Genomic DNA, 18,446 nt, shown 5'->3' on the forward strand with positions numbered 1-18,446 from the left:
TAAATGCATATTAAAAAACATGAACAATAATATTTATTCGACAATTTATAATTTAAGTTTTTTAAAAAATATCATATTTTTAACATCATCATTTTGATAACGATGATCTTTTAATTTTCCAGTTATTAAAAAATTTGTATTATTCCATTTTCTAGCATCAATTGGAACTTGAAGATAATCCAGTAAATTTGATGTTAATTTTGGTATAATTGGATTGAGAATTAGTGAGCTAATACGTACTGATTCAAGACCAAGTGCAAGTACAGCTTCTAATTTATTAAAATTATTATTTTCATTAATATTTTTAACAAGTTCCCATGGTTTGTGTGTTTCAATCATTTTATTTGATAGCCTAAGACTGTTCATTGTAAAATCAACGACATGATGAAGATTAAAATCTTCATAAGCTTCTTGAGTTAATGATGATAATGATTTTAAACTATTAACAAGATTAATTGCATCATTTGATTTTAATAATTGCAAATGTTTATCATCAAGTTGTGGTATTATTCCTTGAGGATTTACAATTTTTCCCATACATCTACTGACTAAATTACCCAGTGTATCTGCTAATTCTGTGTTTAATATTTTTCTAACTTTATCCTCATTATAATCTGTAAAACAATTATATTAGTTATTTTATATTTTTAATATTTTTTAACAAGGTGATTTAACTTACTGCCATCATTGTGAGGAACAGCTTCTCGTAATAAAAAATATCTTAAGCCTTCATTGGTAAATTTAACAGCAGCATCATCAGGAACAACAACATTGCCTTTTGATTTTGACATTTTTTCATCATTAACTGTCCAATGTGAATGACAAAGTAAAGTTTTTGGTGGTTCTAATCCAGAAGCTATCAGAAAAGCTGGCCAATAAATTCCATGAAATTTTAATATATCTTTACCAATTACCTGAAATACATAAAATCAAATCAATTGTTCAAATTAAATAGAAAAAATAGTAAATTTGTACTAACTTGAATAGTAGGTGGCCAATAATTTTTATATTTATCATCAGGATAACCAAGTGATGTTAAATAATTAACAAGTGCATCAAGCCAAACATAAATTGTTTGTGAATCATCATTTGGTACATTAATACCCCAAGGTGCTCGCGATGTTGGTCTTGATATACTCAAGTCATTCATAGCTGAGCCTTCATCAATCATTGACAACAATATTTTATGATATTTAATTGGCTTAACAACTGATAAATCTTTAAGCCAATATTTTAAATCATCTTGGAAATTACTTAATTTAAATTTATAATTTTCTTCTTCCATCCATTCAACTGTATTACCAGATGATGAAGATATTTTTTGTACAATTCCATTTGATTGTTTAATTTCTTCAAGTTCATTTGTTGGAACAAATGCTTCATCTGATAAACAATACCATCCGGAATATTTGCCTTTATAAATATGTCCACCATCATCAAGATTTTTCTAGACAAAAAAATTACTTAAATCAAATGTTAAATAATTTATAAAATAAATTTTTTACTTACCCAAAATTGCTGTACACCCAATTGATGTTTTTCATCAGTTGTTCTTATGAAATTTGTATAATCAACTCCAAAATTATCACACATACTTTTAAACATCAATGATATATTATCACAATAATTTTTTGGTGATAATTTATTTAACAATGCAGCATCACGTACTTTATTACCATGCTCATCAGTACCAGTTGAAAAAAATACTTTATAATTATGCATTTCATGATACTTTGCTAATGCATCAGCCAATGCTGCACTGTAAAGATGTCCAAGATGTGGTCCTAATTAAATCATCATTAATTAATATATCATTTACATAAAAATCACAATATAATTTAGTAATTATTTTTATATGTACCAGCATTTACGTAAAATATTGGAGTTGTTATGTAAGCATTTTTATTATTTGATGAATGACAATACATTCGTAATTGTCTTTGATTCCAATAGGTATTCCAAGGTTTGATTAAATTAGCTACGAAAAAAAAAGACAAATAAAAACAATTAATTTATAATCTAATTAATAAAATTAAAAATTCTAATTTATTGCTATTTTAAATCAATCAACAATAAAATTGATTAATTGTTTCTTTTATTGAATAAATTTTCTATCACATTACATATAATATTATTTAAAATTTATTGTTTCTTTTCGATAATTTTTTTAACATCATCAACATCATCACTACTATTTTTATTATCATTAGTAAAAAGTTCAATGCTTTCCAATTGTTTTATTAAATCCATATGTTTAAATTCATCTGGACGTTGATTAAAAGTTTTAAGAATATTTAAACGAGTATCATTATCAGTTGTATAATATAATTGTAATTGATTTGCAAGACATTGTGCTTCTTGTACACTTATTGATTTGATATCAAATTGTCCACGCATCAACACAACATTTTTTGATTCTTTAAAATCTTCGTAGTGAACAATTGTCATGCATTCTGGTGCATTTTCTTTGTGTGTTTGGTACCATAATAGTGGTGTCATGTGTATTTCATTGTTTGAAAATTGTACTAATATAAATTCATAACCATTTTCACGTGGTAATGGAAGAATAAACGTTGGATACTTTAATCCATTATCAATTAATTTATCAAATACATGTGGCTCTAATATACCAGAAATACAATCTTTATTTTTATGATAATTAATCCAAATATCTGTTATTTCTTGCTTGCCTTTATTTTCTAATAATTCAACCTTCATTATATCAGACAACAGTGCTTTTTTCTTTTGCATATGTTCTGATAATTTTGGCTTTGCTGATGCATCATTTTTAAATTTTTTAGCTTCTTCACGATTTTCTGTAAAATAAATATTTTTAATTAATTATTTTAATAGTTAATAATCGAAATAATAAAGCTTACTTTTTTCTAATGCTTGTTTTGCTTCAATACGTGCAACAAAATCTTCTGGATTTGTTTCTTGTAATTTTGTTATTGCCTTGGCATACTTGGTAAAGTATGGATTATCTTTTACAGAATCAAGTAAATTTTTAGCTCTTGCTGTTGGTGTTGTCATGATGTATCTTGAGTTTTTGTACAAATTATTTAATGTACCACTACTCAATCGACAAAAACTAATTGCCATTTATTTATTAAATAAATAAATTGACCCACAAATTTGTTGTCTTCTTGATGATCAATTTTTTTTAAGGTTAGATTTCAAGACTATCATGTGGTGCCTTCTACGAATTTCTACTTGAATTTTTCTCCAACAACAGTCGATTAACAAGAAAATTTTCCTCCAATATAAAAAGGAGGAAAATAAACTATTAAATTTAAAAACTATCACTCTGCTGACAATGCATTTTCAAGTTGAAAAAAAAAAAGTTATAAATGTTTTCACAATTTGCATAATTATAGTGGGTGGTGGAGGTGGGGTGACGACCGACGACAGAATGATGGGTGTGGCAATGTGCACATCATAACAGGCAATTTTTAAAGTGAATTAAAAGCTCATATATATTTTTGATATATATGGGGAATTTAAAAAACAGCCAAAAAAAAAAAGAAAGAAAGGATAGATAAGTGTGAAAGGTTTAATGTTATGCACGAATGAATAAAGCTACGTGCGATATATCAAGAGCATTGAAAAGCGCTCAAGCAAGATGACGATAAGAAATAGTCATCATGTGACAATCAAGTATATGTATATATATCGATATACTCAGATAGTTTGGTAAGAACCAAGAGAGATGAACTGAGATGAACAACTTTTCTTGAGTACATACCTGAAAATTTCAAAGACACTGAAGAAAATGCGAACTTTCTGATGTCATTCTGATAAGTATCATTCACGTTTTCTATACTTGCCACAATTTATGCCGATATTTTGCAGTGACAACAATTTTTTAATTTTAAATTGTTTTACACTGATACATTATTAAAAAATAATTAAATCAAAATACTAAATTTAAATATAGAAAATTTAAATTTAAATAATTTTTTTTTTTTTCATTATTAAATTGTTATACATGTGGCACTTTGATTTTTAATCAAAATTAATTTTTTTTTTCACTAAGTCTTGTTAATTTAAAAATTGACAAATAAAAAAAAAAAAGAAAAGTAAATTTTAATTTTTCCATTGATTTTCTTTTTAATTTTTAATATTTATATGTATTTTTTTTTGTATTTAATTATATTTCATTTAATTTGGATAATTTATTGCCTCATAAAATAATTTTCTACTTGGTATAATATTATAAAGTTTGAATAATGCAAATTGAAATTAAAATAAAGGATTTGGTTTTCATTATTTTAATAAATAAATTTTATTACAAAGTAAATGTTAATTATCCCCTGAAGATATGTGTGTAATTTTTGAATTAAAATTTAAGAAAAATAAAAGTTTTGAAAATAAATATTGTGCAAATATAAAAAAAAAAAAAATAAGCAAGGAATAAATTTTCAATAGTATTTACTTTTCAAAGTGAGTCATGAAGCATGAGGGTCCAGAGAGAACATCTAGGACAAGGATTAGTCACCTCAATCCGGCTTTTATCGGTCTAGATAGTTTTCTTTTGAGTATTTTAAAAAAACATTGAAAACCTTTTGAATTGTTTGGCAAGAATTGGATATTCAATATATATAAAAGGTATTTCAAGTACTTATTACAATTGATGTTTTATGTATTTTATTTTATAATAAACACGCTGATGGTAATTTAATCATCATCAAATCTAAATCTATTATTCTGCTTTCTTTTGACAGAAATTAAAAGAAAAGGGTTTTTTTTTTATTTAGCGAAAAATAATACTTGGTCTAAGATGAAAATTTTTTTGAAAATAGTTTAAGCCTGTTTCTATTTGCTCTATAAATTTTGAAAAAAAGTTAGTGATCCAATTTTCTTGGTAGAATTTTTTAAGGAATATAAAATTTTGAAAATAGAATTTATATGGTATTTATCTGTTGATGCATCAAAAAAATATAAAAAAAATCTTTAAATAATAATTAAAATTTCATTTAAAATAAATAATTTAAATTTAAAAATTATCAATATTTATTTTTTATAATTTAAAAACAATTATTTAAATATTGCTTTGTAATTATAGAAAAAATTACAAGAATCAATTTCCGTATTTGAATCAAATAAAAAAAATAAATTTTTTCTACTATTATAAAAACGGAAATTATAACAAAAAAAAAAAAAAACAATAATTTTTTTGTTCATAAAATGACAATTGTATGATATTTAAAAAAAAAATAAATATCATCATGCATATGGAGATGTAGCGCAATGAAATAGTCAAGTGAGATAATAATTCTTAATATAATATAAATGTGTGTAGTGTAACAAAGTGAAATAGAATCACGTCACGTATGATAAAACCAGTGGGATAATACAGTGTGCAATACAAATGGTAGTAGTGGCCCAGAGGCGACTGGTTACATTTGGTTGAGTCAAGTAGGTAAAATTGTGGTGGCACACACTGGGCAAAGTTAAACAGCCTGCAGCTAACAATTCTCGGGGGTTGCCAACTGCTTCAAAAGTGTTTAATATATATATACATAAAATTTACCTATTATATTCTATATATAATATGCCTATCTGTACAAGTTTCATTTTGCAGGCAAATTTTCCACCCTTTTACACACCCAGCCACCCACCCACAACACACACACCTTTCAATATATTTTCAATGGATTATTTTGCGTAATTAAAACACCTCATGAATATTCAAAGTGTGTCCTTTGCCATTTAAGCAAAACTTTTATTGCCAAATCGACGAAAATAAATAAAAAAAAAACAAAAAAAAAAAAGAATCACCACCACCAGGATAAAATAAAATTAATAATTTTAGTAGAAAAAAAAATGATTAAAAAAAAGAAGAATATGAGGTTGAAAAATAAAATTAAAAAAGCACTATCGTGCTTAATCCGACCACGTGCGATTTCACGTATCTGATGATGAAAAAATAAAAGTAAAAATGAAAAAAAATAAAGACTAAAGAAATAACGAGAAAAAGAGAAGGTGAAATTAGATAAAAAAAAATATAATAAAAAGATTATTTTTAAAAGTGCGCATGACATGGAATGCAAGCCATTTCAATTTAGTTAACGTTGCCTATTTCGAAAGCTATATATTTCTATAACTAAATCCTGAAACCCTTAAAGTTGAATCCCTAGATTCAACTCTACAAAGTCATAGCTTTAAATTTCACTTTACTATAACATAATGATCTTTATTTTATTTCATTTATATTTAATTTTAGAATTTTTTGTTTTTTTTTCTATTACAGGTGTTGAATAATTTTATTTATTTTTATTTTTTTTTCTTCAGAGATTTTCGTGATGATAAAATAATTTTGGGGTGAGATTAAATAAAATTAGTTGAATTATTTCTTTTTCATGTTCATAAACAAAACAAAAAAAAAAAAAATTTAGACAGTAAATCAATGAAAATAATTATGATATAATAATGAGAAGAAAATATTTATTTTTTAAAATATACTTATATTTTAAGAAGGAAAAAAAAATATGAATTAATGAAGATGATAAAAAATATTTACAATTATATTGCTTTTTGAATTAATTAAAGTAATTATTAAATTTTAATAATAATTATATTGATTAATATAACACTGAGTAAATGATTATTAAAATAATATTTATTTGATGATGATGATGATGATGATGGTGATGAGATTGATACTTTTGCCTCTTGTGCAAGTCTCTCATTGTTTGTTCCAAGTGAAATAATTGTACTGGTCTCACGAGATTTAGAGCCTGATATTCCTGGCAAGATTGATTTACAAGTTAGACGAAGATTTCCAGATGGCTTAAAATAACGTTGTACAAGTGGCAATGACAAACCAAGACGTGTCATTGAAAGATTTCCTCCAGCAAGTCCCACACCAGGGAGTTCTCTTGTCAGTGATTTTTTTACCTATAAATATAAACATAACAATTCAACACATGTATCATTGTATAGCTTCATTAATTAATTTAAATTTAAATATAAAATTATCATTGCTTTCTACTAATAAAAAAATCCAACTACCGAAAATTTCGAAATTGAACTAAAGGATTTTTAATTTTATTTCTATCAGTTATTAATTTAAAAAAAAAAAAGGCATATGCCTGTGGAGAATCTCTCCTGGAGATAAGCCTTTTTTCTATTATTAAAAATAAATTTTTCATAACAAAAAGGGCATATATCCACAAGACCAGTTGTTTTTTAACAATTAAAAAAAAATCCAACAAGAAAAAAATTTATTTTTGTTGACATAGGCCTTTTTTATTTTAATACCTAAAACACAAATCATATATACTTTTTTTTTTTTTCAAAGTTGAGCCTGTTTGTTGGTAATACGACAAAAAATATCATCCCATTTTTTAAAAATTATAATATATCTTTAAATTGAAAATAAAAAGCCAGAGAAAAAAAAAAAAATTCCTCAAAAAATAAATCAAAAGTTTGCTAATGATGATTTTATAAAATAAAAAAAAAATATATATTCAAATTTATAATTAAAATATAATTATTAAATATTAATTAATTGGGAAATAAAAAAAAATTTTTTTTATTTTAATTATTTTAATAAAAATAAAGAGTAGAAAAAAAAAATTTTTAAACTCTTTAAAATTCAAAAACTTTATAATAAAGATTGTTCTCTAGATTTACTTAACGAGGTCATTTCAAAATTTGCATTAAAAAAAAAAAAGAAATAGATATATAAAATAAATATTAATATTGAAAAAAAAAAAAGAAAAATATGATAAAAGTATTAATTAATTATTCCCATTAATGCTTTGAAAAAATATATATATAATATTTATATGGTAACTTTAAATGAAAAGTTTTTTGTTTTCATTTACTTGTGAAAACTTTAATGCCAGCTTAGGAGAAAATTTATAGAATCTGTATTATATATAATACAGATGAATAGAGACTAAAAGTTTACAACTTATCCCAGCGTTTTATGGTTAAAAATATATATAAATAAAAACAAACAAACAAAAACTTTAACAATACAAGATCAATATGATTATAATGAAAACATAATATTCATTATTTGCTATAATATCAAACAGCCCATTATTATAACTTGATAAATTTATAAAAACATCAACAGGTACTTATATTAAAAAATAAAAGAAAAAAAATTATTTGTAATTTAATTTAATACTGCTATTTGTTTTATAGCTTTGTAATTAATCTTGACTATTTGAATAAATAAATCAATGAATAACCAAATAAATAGAAAATAATTTAATTGATTGAAAAATAGCAAAGTAAATAGAAAATAAATGAATAATTTAATCAACTAATAACAAATATATATATAATTTACCTCAATATCATTGATATAAAATGCAAGTTTAGCTGATGGAAAACTTGGTGATGATGTGCATTGAGCTTCAAGAATATCACCATCATCATAGTGTGAACGTAAACCCTCCAGGGCAGGATCACGTTGTGGTAAAACAGCTATACTCATATTGGCAACGTCAAACTTCATATGAAAAGTTGGTGCATCTGTTGAGACCTCACAAGCATATGATCCAGCTAGACCACTTGTCTCTATATTCAAATATTATTATTATCATTATTATATTAATTTAACACAAAACTTATCATCATACGACACATGTGTCATATGTAAATTTTATTTTTGAAAAAAAATATTTAATTTATCATATTTACCATAATTTAATATATCCAAATTTTGTATTAAAGTTATTACTTTATCATTGCTATCAATAATATCAACTTGAATATCATCAACATGAAAATCTACACCAGATGGATTTGCATCTGGCATAAAACGATAAAATTCATTTGTATCTTTGTACCATTTTATTGAATATAATTTTTCACCAGCATCAAGCTCATAATTGCAATATAATTTTACTTTTTCTTCTCTTGGATCAATGATATTTGGTACTTTCAATTCTACCATTTTTAAACATTTACCTATAAATAATAATTTACATTTTATTAAAAATTTAATCAAGTATATAGAAAAATTATATATTCGATAATTAAAGGAATTTTTTATCTCAACTGCAATTGGTCAATGGTGACACAGTGTTTATATATTATCATATAAAAAAATACCAATATTATATATTTATCGGAATTATTTAAATTATCAAATAACCATTAAAAAAATAATAATGATATTTCTTTGTCAAAAGAATAAACGAGACTACGCGGGTTTAAATAATATAATAATTAATAACACACGCTCATCAATATAAAATAATTTAAAACAATTTAAGAAAATTAAAAAAAATAAAAATACCAAGTAGTTAAAAAGACATGTTAATAAAAAATAATAATAAATTATTTTGTCTATTAAAGTAAAATAATATACATAACTTAAAAATAAAAAAATAATAAATTATAAAATGCTCATCAATAAAATCAACAAGCAACACATTGTTGAAAGAAAAAAAAAAAAAATTAGAACAAGTAGTTTAAATAAAAAAAAAATATATAAATAAAAATGATAACAATAATAATAATATTAATAAAATTTTTAATAAGACATCTTGGTTAGTCAAGTAGAATAAATGAGTATAACGTTGAAAACAAGATGTGGGAGGGTCACAAAGTCAAGTGGTAAGTCGCCAGTCGCCAGTTGTTTGAACATAGTTGATGAAAGTCTCTTTCTCGGCTATATTATATTATATTATATATAACAAGGGTCACCAATACATGACAAATTAAACGAACAATATTTTTTTAAATAAAATATACCACATATATTGTGCATCACTGCAGCAAAACCTAAATGGCACAAAAAAATAAAGAATTTACTCGACAAAAATTAAGAAATTTATTTTTTTAAAAATGAATAATAATTAACAGTAATAATAATAATAATAATAATTTGATGGTACTTAAAGTCATGTCAAGTATTTAGCAGTAACAAAAAAAGCAAAAAAAAAATATTTTATTATTTTAATTATATATATTAAATTATTTATTTTTTAAGTAGAAAAAAATTCAAAATATATAAATAAGAAAAAAAAAAAAAAATGCAATGTATTAAATAATAAAAATGAATGAACGTCCGCTATGTTATAATTTATATTGGTCGACAATGCCGACACAGAGATTGACGTATGTATTAAATTCACATACAATTTATAATAAAGCCAAACAGAATGTGTCTCAATTACGATTCTATTGTTAATTATTGCTGAGCACTAAGCATGGATTTTCATTGTTTTGTCCTCAAGAGTCCCCTTATCGTTCTTATGCATATATACGCGCTTTTTTTTTTTAAATTAATTATTTATTTGTTAGTTTTGTTTTCATGTTATTTTTTGAAAAAAAGAATATACAAACTGTTTTTTTTTGTTCGATTCTTTTGAAGCTTTTTGAAAGCTACTTTAGTTTGTATTCATAGTGTATTAATGAGTGTGTACTTAAATTTTCGATTGGCTTGTTTATATTTAATAACTATAGTGTATGCTGATTTGTAATTGATCATTTTTGGTATACAGAGGGTATTAATATTGATATTTAATCAAAGCTCGTATTATTACTGTTTAGAATAATTTCAGCTGAATTTGATTATTAAAATTTTTTCAAATAATTAAATTCAATTTCGACCTATTTTGTTTGTTTAAATCATCAAAAAATTATTAAAATTGATTTGAAAATTTAATTAATATAATTACTATTTTCTTTTAACTTTACTATTTGATTTTTATTGATTTTTTTTTTACTATTATAATTGTTAATCTAAAAATTAATTTAATTTTTTTTTTCAATGTGTTTTTTGTAGATTAAAATAACAAGATATATTTTATCTATTTTTGTTTGTTTTAATTATAAAAAAAGATATTATAATTACCTTCAAAATTAGTTTAATATAATTAAAAAGCTTTTTTTTTTAAACACAATATAAAAATGTGTGTGTTTATGAATTAAAATAACCTAATTTTTATTTTTTTTTTTTTTGATCATAAAAAAATTATTATAATTAATGTAATTAAAATTTTTTTTCATTATAATAATTAAATTATTTTATGTATAATAAATTTAATTACCTGTTAAATAATTTTCAATGAAAATTATGAAAAAAACTAGTAGTCGTAGTCGCATTTTGGTCAGACTTTCGAAAATATTTTCACTGAATAAACATTAAATAATTATTAACAAAATAATAACAATAATAATGAATAATGATATATAATTTTAATAACTTTAGTTAATAATAATATTAATGTATTATATTAAATTTTATATACACACACACACACAAACACACAACTAAAATTATTCCAGAAAATAATTCGTAAGAGTTAATTAATTTCGTTTGTCGAGTTTTACTCAAGGTTCACTGACGACTGTTCTTCTTCAATTAAATTTTTTTTTTCTTTATTATTAAACTTTTTGTATGACTATTTAAATTATCATTGTATTTTATTAAAACCATTTTTTAAAGAATCACTTAAAATTATACTTTTTTAATTACAATGAAAATTAAATTTAAAAAAAAAAACACAATTAAAGTTTTGTAATAAAAATTTTCAAGAAAATTTTATAATAATTAATAATTCCATTACATTATTATTAATAATAATGTAAAAAAGTTCTTTTAAAGAAAAAAAATTAAGAAAAGAAAAAAAAAAAACGATTTTTTTAGCTTCACTTGGTTTGATTTTAGGATTTTCCGTTGATTTTTTTACTTTTATTTATAACAATTCAAGATATTTAGATAAAAAAAAATATATATATTTTTTATGATTGTTTAAGTATGACTCGTTGTGTCTCCAAAGGCTGGAGAACGATAGAATTGAACCACATGGAAGACCAGTATTGTACATACGCGGGTAAAATAATTTCGCGCATGCTCATAAAAATTTATAAATTGTATATTCTGAATTTCTATATAAGCGCCAAATAATACCCTCACTCACATTAAATTATAAAATACAAAAAAAAGCTCGAAAAAAATATATAATCAAAGTAAAAATAATACAATTTTCATTTTACCTGATCAAAAAGTATAATTTAACTGAAATAATGGTAAAAGAAATGGGGAAAAAAAAATAATTATAATTTAAAAAAAAAAGCTTAGCAAAGCTAGTGAGATTATATTCGCATTTGTACAAAGGCTGGAGCTTTTTTTTATTTTAGTTTTTTCGAGTTCACATGTATCCATTCATGATGAAGCTCATTTAGAATCTGTTTACCGAGTCTTTATGTTTTTTTTTTTTTTTAAAAAAACCCAAAGAAAGTCATTTCTATTTGTTACTTGCCACGTTTTAACTTCACCGCTATGTATTTCTTTTTGTAAATTTATTTTTAGTCATTTTTTTTCTTTTGAAAAAATACTATATGTTGGTGTAATTTATTTTTCTTTTTTGTTGCACAAAATAATTGATATATTTTAGAGGAAAAAAGAAGCTACTTTTTTTTTTTTTACCTATACTCGTTTTAAAATTTAAATATTCAACAGATCGTAAGAACCCTCTACTTTCTTCACTTAGCCCCGTCACTTTTACAACACCATGACTCGAGTAATACAGTCCATAAAACACAAGTTTTATATTGAAAAAAAAGATCAAACTTGTAAAAAATTTTATAGAAAATTCAAAAAATAAAAAACATATTTTGTTGAAAAGTGCGTTATTTTATATTACTACTATACAAGATAAATCAATTCAAAAAAAAACTTTATGAAACCGTTAAAATATATTTTATAATAAACAAAAATTAAAATAGATCATTTTTGGTGAATTTTTTTTCCGCAAATATTTTCTTTACAAATCAATCAAATATTAATTTGAAAATAAAATTCAAATGGATTTTTTTTTATCGATAACTATTGCCATTAAATCGTGAAATAAATAAATAAAAAAAATATATATGAATAAATAAAACAAATAGGTCATGACAGCTATTTCTTTTTTTTTTTTTTTTTATATTATTTTATTTTTTTAAAAGGCCTGTGTCAGGTTACGAGGACTTTGGGGAAGTCCACGAGTGGATGAAGAAAAAAAAGTACATATACATGATAACATAAACGTATTTTATATCCTTAAAAGCAACCTCTTAGTCGCTCCACGTGTACCTTATAAATAAATATATAGGTATATAATATATATGTGTATGTATAAACTACCCCACCTGATGGTGGTGCATAGTATAGTGCTGCTTTCATGTAATAATGTATATATGTATACATGCATGCGTCTCAAAGCAAACTTATCAATTGATAAATTTTAAAATGATAAAGAAAAAAAAATACATGCACCATGCAACAAAGAAATTATTTATTAATAGAAAAAAAAATTTCTATAAGTATACATTGACAATTTATAATTTTAAAAATTTATTATTTATATTTTTAGAAAAAAATTAATTCTATATTGTAGAAAGAACGATTGTCATTGCTATAGAAAATATAATTTCTTTTTGAATTGGCACAGCGAATAGAAATATTATCAAAAAAAAAAAAAATGTGGCGAATATTATTTGATTTTTTTTCAAAAAGGCTATCAATTTTTCTATATCGAAATTACGCTATTTAAACTGCGATTATATATATTTTAAAAATCGTACTATTGATAGGTAGAAAATTTAAAAAAAAAAAATAATTTTAAACGGTTTAGGATCAGTGAAGCTTTGATGAATCAACAGATTATACTGTGCAAACAATAAAAATAATTCAAAAAATAACCACAGTGGAATATTCGCCGGACACTTATCAATTTTTGAATATAAAAAAAAATATTTCTACATTTAAATAAATACCGATAATAAAAATGATAAAAATTATAGATCACCTAAATAATACACAAAATTTTTTCACCAATGAAATTTTAAAATTAAATTATTTTTTTGTGTCTATACATAATATAAAAAATATAAATAGTATAGACAAAAAAAAAATCATTTTCAAAATAGATGATTAAGAATTAAGGATATATTTTCGAGAAAAAAAAAAAAAAAAATCCAGACAATAATAATAATAATTTATTGAACGAAATTGTTCATATGGTCTGATCAGATATTTTGCGTGTCATAAGATCGTAAAATCCCAAGGGCAAGAGAAATGGCTGTCAAAAAAAAATATATATATAAAAGTCTCGTCAGTATATATGTACATACATGTACAAATAAAAATTGTTAATATTGTATATAGCCAGTACGATATAATAATTTATCTTTCTGTTGATTGGCCAAACGTCACAGTCGTGCAAGACTCTCCCCCAAGTTACACTATAAATCCCCCTTGGGTTTAATTTCCTACGGAATTCAAAATCAACAATAAAAGCTTTGAAAAATTTTAAGCTAGACACACGACAAATGACAATGTATAATAAAAATTTATAAACAACATAATTAACAATATAAATATAATAAATCAATTTTAATTTTTACATTTCGAAAAAAATTTATAGAAATGATTTGATTCTTTTTCCAACACTCAATAATCAATATTGTTTATTTAATAATATTGCAAATTAATGAAATTAATTAATTGTTATAAATAAATAAAAAACCAATTGTTTTATTTATTTGTAATTGATGTGTAGTGCAAATAGTCACGCAAAGGGTAGAAAAATATAATAAAAAAAATAAAAATTAAAAAACAAAAAATAAATAAAATAAAGTTAACGGGGAGTGTAGTAAAAACATGCGATATTATATAGAAAGTATAGTCATCGTATAAATAAAACCCCTCGATAATGTCCATTCCAAAAGATAATTTAACATTCCCTCATTCACATGACTCACGTCGATTAGTCTTCATTTTATGAAGCATATAAAAAAAGCAAAAAAAAAAACCAACAAATTTCATCATTTTTGCTCTGATCATTTAACTCGCAAAGTCATTTCTAAATTAACATGATTTTTTTTTTTTTTTTATATCATTTTTTAAAGGTTAATAATCATGTAGTTTGACTTTTTCATTTTTATAAATTTTCATAAAGCTTATTTTTATGAAAATAAAAAAAAAAATTACAAAGCCAATTAAAAAATATGAAAGAAATATATTTAATTTAATTCTAAAAATTATAAAAGAAAAAAAAAAAAACTTTTCTTTTTTTCCTGTTGAATCAAACAGAATATGATAAATTTTTATTATTAAAAATTTTTATTTAACTTTCTTTTGTATATTATAAAATAAATAAAATATGTTGAAAAAAAGGAAAAAAAAAAAATATAAATAAAATAAAATGGAAGAATAGTGTAAACCTTGGGGAATAAAAATTATTTGAATCCTCATGAGTATATAAAATGAAGTTTTCTATTCACTTTCTATATTTAAAAAAGAAAAAAAAAAAAAAAAAAATTGAGACATGTTTGAGTAAAATTGTGGATAAAAGAATTCACCGGGTGAATAAATGTGAGGGAGGGTAATTATCTGTTTCTCAGGTCCATTACACCTAGGGGAAAAAATGAGCAGAAACATTGAAAATATAGGCTCGTGCGAGTATCAAAATGAAAAAGGGGATGATGAGGATAAAAGTGGGTGTAGAGGGTTGTTTCAACAAAGAAAAATAAAATGAATGAAAAAATAATAAGAAACACCAGAAGAAAATCCAAGGAAAAAAAATATTAAAATAGACATGAATTACGAACGGAAATTACTCACCCCCTTTCCCCCTCTTGTTAATATTATTATTATTTTTTTTTTTTTGACAATAAAAATATAAACGTATGCTATAATATTTTATAGCATGAATAAATTATAATTTATGTATTGTGAATAAATGAAAATAGTTGAATTTTCAATTTTTATTATTTTGAATTTTTTTTTAATTTTGTTGTAAATAAATGTATAAATAAATAATATTAATCTTGAACGTTTTTTATTGAATTTAATTAAATATTTATTTATTGTGATTATGTAATTTTATTTGAGTTTTTATTGCATAAATAATAGATACTTGTGTATACGAAATATAATTGTCTTGTTTGGCTCAAGTAAAAGTCTAAGGAACCGGAGATTGGAAGCTGTCACTGAGCCAAGCAACACTATCATTCCTCTTGGCAACGTGACCTGGGATTTAATGAAACAAAATAAGTATCCTGTTTGCTAGTTTTACGAAAAATATAAATAGAATAAAAAAAAAATTGAATGAAAAAAAGGTTGTCTTGTTTTCTATCAGCCAATTAGGAAAAGAAATAAAAAAGAAAAAATTATAATTTAATATGTCTATTGTTTTTATGAGTTTGTTTTTTGTTTAGATAATATAGATTAACTCAAAATTTCTAGAGTTATTAATATTATCTACATTTTCAATTATCAATGTAGTAAAATTTTGTAATTTAAATTTTGAAAAAAATTTAAAATTAAAAAAAAAAAATAAAAATAATTGAAATTAATTTTTAAAATTCGTAGGTTAATAATATTTAGGTATTTTCTAAATACTAGAAGCAAAACTTTATAAAATTTATGCTTAGAAATATTTTTTTTCAAGTAGGATCAATTATCGAAATTATGGAATTTTTTCTAGTGATTCCGGAAAATACAAAATTAAAAAAAAAATAAAAATAACTGAAATTAAATTTTAAAACTTTCAGGATAATAATATTTAGGTATTGTCTAAATAATAGAAGCAAAACTTAATGAAATTTATGCATAGAAATATTTTTTTTTCAAGTGGGATCAGTTATGGAATTTTTTCTATTGATTATAAAAAATCTGTTGATAAAAATTTTAATAAAAAAAGCTCCCTAAAAATTGAAACAACAAACTAAACTTGAAATAATATTGTTGTCATTTTAAATCACATGTTGTTTGATAGTTGTATATTATATATAAATTCGAAAATATCAAATTCTGATTGAGAAAGTTTAAGGCAATATAGAGACATTGATTGTGTATAAAGTAAAAGCGGAAATTGCATGTGCACATGTATCACATGGTAGTTGTCAAAAGACAAAGAAGTAAAGGACTTGAAATATGTATTTGTGGTACATGGATTGTGATAGTAATACATACATATATATACACATCTTCAAAACCAAGACCCATTTCAAACTTTCGTGTTAAGATGAACTAACTTTGATAAGATATCAGTTTACCCTTCACGATTGATTATCTTTCTTACCTTATACCATATCAAAATATATACTTACTTTGTCTTGTCCGATGGGAGTCCCTCATAATCCCATCGGGATATCGCCAATATCAAACTTTCTTCATCCTTAACTTTTTCTTTACTATTTCTTGTTTTTTTTTTTTTCGCATTAAAATGCTGTTACACACTCACTTGTTTGATATTGAAATTATTTAAATTAATTTAATAATATCAATCATTTATCCGATAAAACATGACCGATTGTTTTTTATTTTTATCATAACGCTTTGATAAAATAAAAATGTAAAATTTATTTGCGCTCAAAGCAGCAGGTTTATTTAAATATAAAAAAATGTGGAAAAGTGCATCCAATGATAAATTAAATAAATTATAAATTCGATTGTCTAATTGTCCTGAAAAGGGGAAAAAAAAATAGCTGAAAAAAATAACATGTATCGTCTTTAAAAAAATATTAAAAAATCAATTCAAGTTTTGCCTGTAAAATAGAAAATATATTGGGCAATGAAATTTGTCATAGAGTTTTTAAATAAATCAAAGACAATGGTGCACTTTTCCCATGGGGTTTATTTCTAACTGACTCACGTTGCCACATACCTTTTAGATTGGGGTCCCACGTAGATCCAAGTAGATCCAAGGTGATCCAAGAGAGATCCAAGTAATTAAAATCATTTGTCAACAGACACAGCACAATTTCACCAACACAAGCACTTTGATAATTATTAACACAAATATTTATCAGCAACCTGCAATGAAAATTAAAACAAAACAATATTAGTGAATGATAAAATAATTAAAAAGTTCAACAAATTGTTTTGGAGTTAAATAAATTACTTTGAGTTAAAGTCTACTGTATTATCATCAACAGATGGGACGAAAACAAATGTACTATTGTCATTTGACGAATTTTAAATTTATCATTAAACAATTGAGTTAATTGTACTATTAATTAACTCAATTGTATCATTTACAAAGCTACAGTTTAATTATATTTTTTAAAAAAGGACATACCACTGTTTATTATTGTCAACATCATCAACATCAAAACATCTTGTTACCAGTAATTTCAATTAGTACACAAAATCACTTATGTATCATTTTAGCACTGCATTTATAAATGTCTGTATCTCAAGTAAATTAACAGAAACTGTAACACAGAAAAAAATAAAACAATTATTCAACAACGTAATTGATTTTTTCATTCAAAAATTTAAATAAAAACTCACTTTGTTCAAGCATGACTAGCTTCAATGATGATACACCACTTTGAATATATTTTTTTGGAGCAATTCACATTGTCTTTAACAAAGAAAAACAAATAAATTAAATCAATCATTAATTCATATTAAATATCACAACAAATTTGTTATTTAACATAAATAAAAAACAATTGAAATTTATTTAATTTACCTC

At 23.1% G+C, this 18,446-nt stretch overlaps 3 protein-coding genes across 3 annotated transcripts; all 3 read right to left on the reverse strand.

The window, feature by feature from the left end:
* Nucleotides 1–12: 12 nt before the first annotated feature.
* LOC122860501 (methionine--tRNA ligase, mitochondrial) lies at nt 13–18,334 on the reverse strand. Its single transcript, XM_044164338.1, has 8 exons — nt 18,260–18,334; nt 18,045–18,180; nt 17,631–17,779; nt 1,862–1,978; nt 1,510–1,784; nt 980–1,447; nt 680–914; nt 13–614 (listed from the first exon to the last, which is right to left on the reverse strand). Exons 4-8 carry the CDS (start codon nt 1,926–1,928, stop codon nt 46–48), a joined length of 1,614 nt encoding a protein of 537 aa, XP_044020273.1. The 5' UTR covers nt 1,929–1,978; nt 17,631–17,779; nt 18,045–18,180; nt 18,260–18,334; the 3' UTR covers nt 13–45.
* Nucleotides 2,046–3,264, reverse strand: LOC122860502 (ATP synthase mitochondrial F1 complex assembly factor 1). Its single transcript, XM_044164339.1, has 2 exons — nt 2,880–3,264; nt 2,046–2,816 (listed from the first exon to the last, which is right to left on the reverse strand). The coding sequence occupies exons 1-2, from the start codon at nt 3,100–3,102 to the stop codon at nt 2,143–2,145; spliced, it is 897 nt and encodes a 298-aa protein (XP_044020274.1). The 5' UTR covers nt 3,103–3,264; the 3' UTR covers nt 2,046–2,142.
* Nucleotides 6,170–11,767, reverse strand: LOC122860503. Its single transcript, XM_044164341.1, has 4 exons — nt 11,022–11,767; nt 8,662–8,931; nt 8,309–8,538; nt 6,170–6,900 (listed from the first exon to the last, which is right to left on the reverse strand). Exons 1-4 carry the CDS (start codon nt 11,074–11,076, stop codon nt 6,559–6,561), a joined length of 897 nt encoding a protein of 298 aa, XP_044020276.1. The 5' UTR covers nt 11,077–11,767; the 3' UTR covers nt 6,170–6,558.
* Nucleotides 18,335–18,446: the final 112 nt, after the last annotated feature.

This window comes from Aphidius gifuensis, linkage group LG1 (genome assembly GCF_014905175.1).
Source record: "Aphidius gifuensis isolate YNYX2018 linkage group LG1, ASM1490517v1, whole genome shotgun sequence".
In the NCBI taxonomy this organism is placed as follows: domain Eukaryota; kingdom Metazoa; phylum Arthropoda; class Insecta; order Hymenoptera; family Braconidae; genus Aphidius; species Aphidius gifuensis.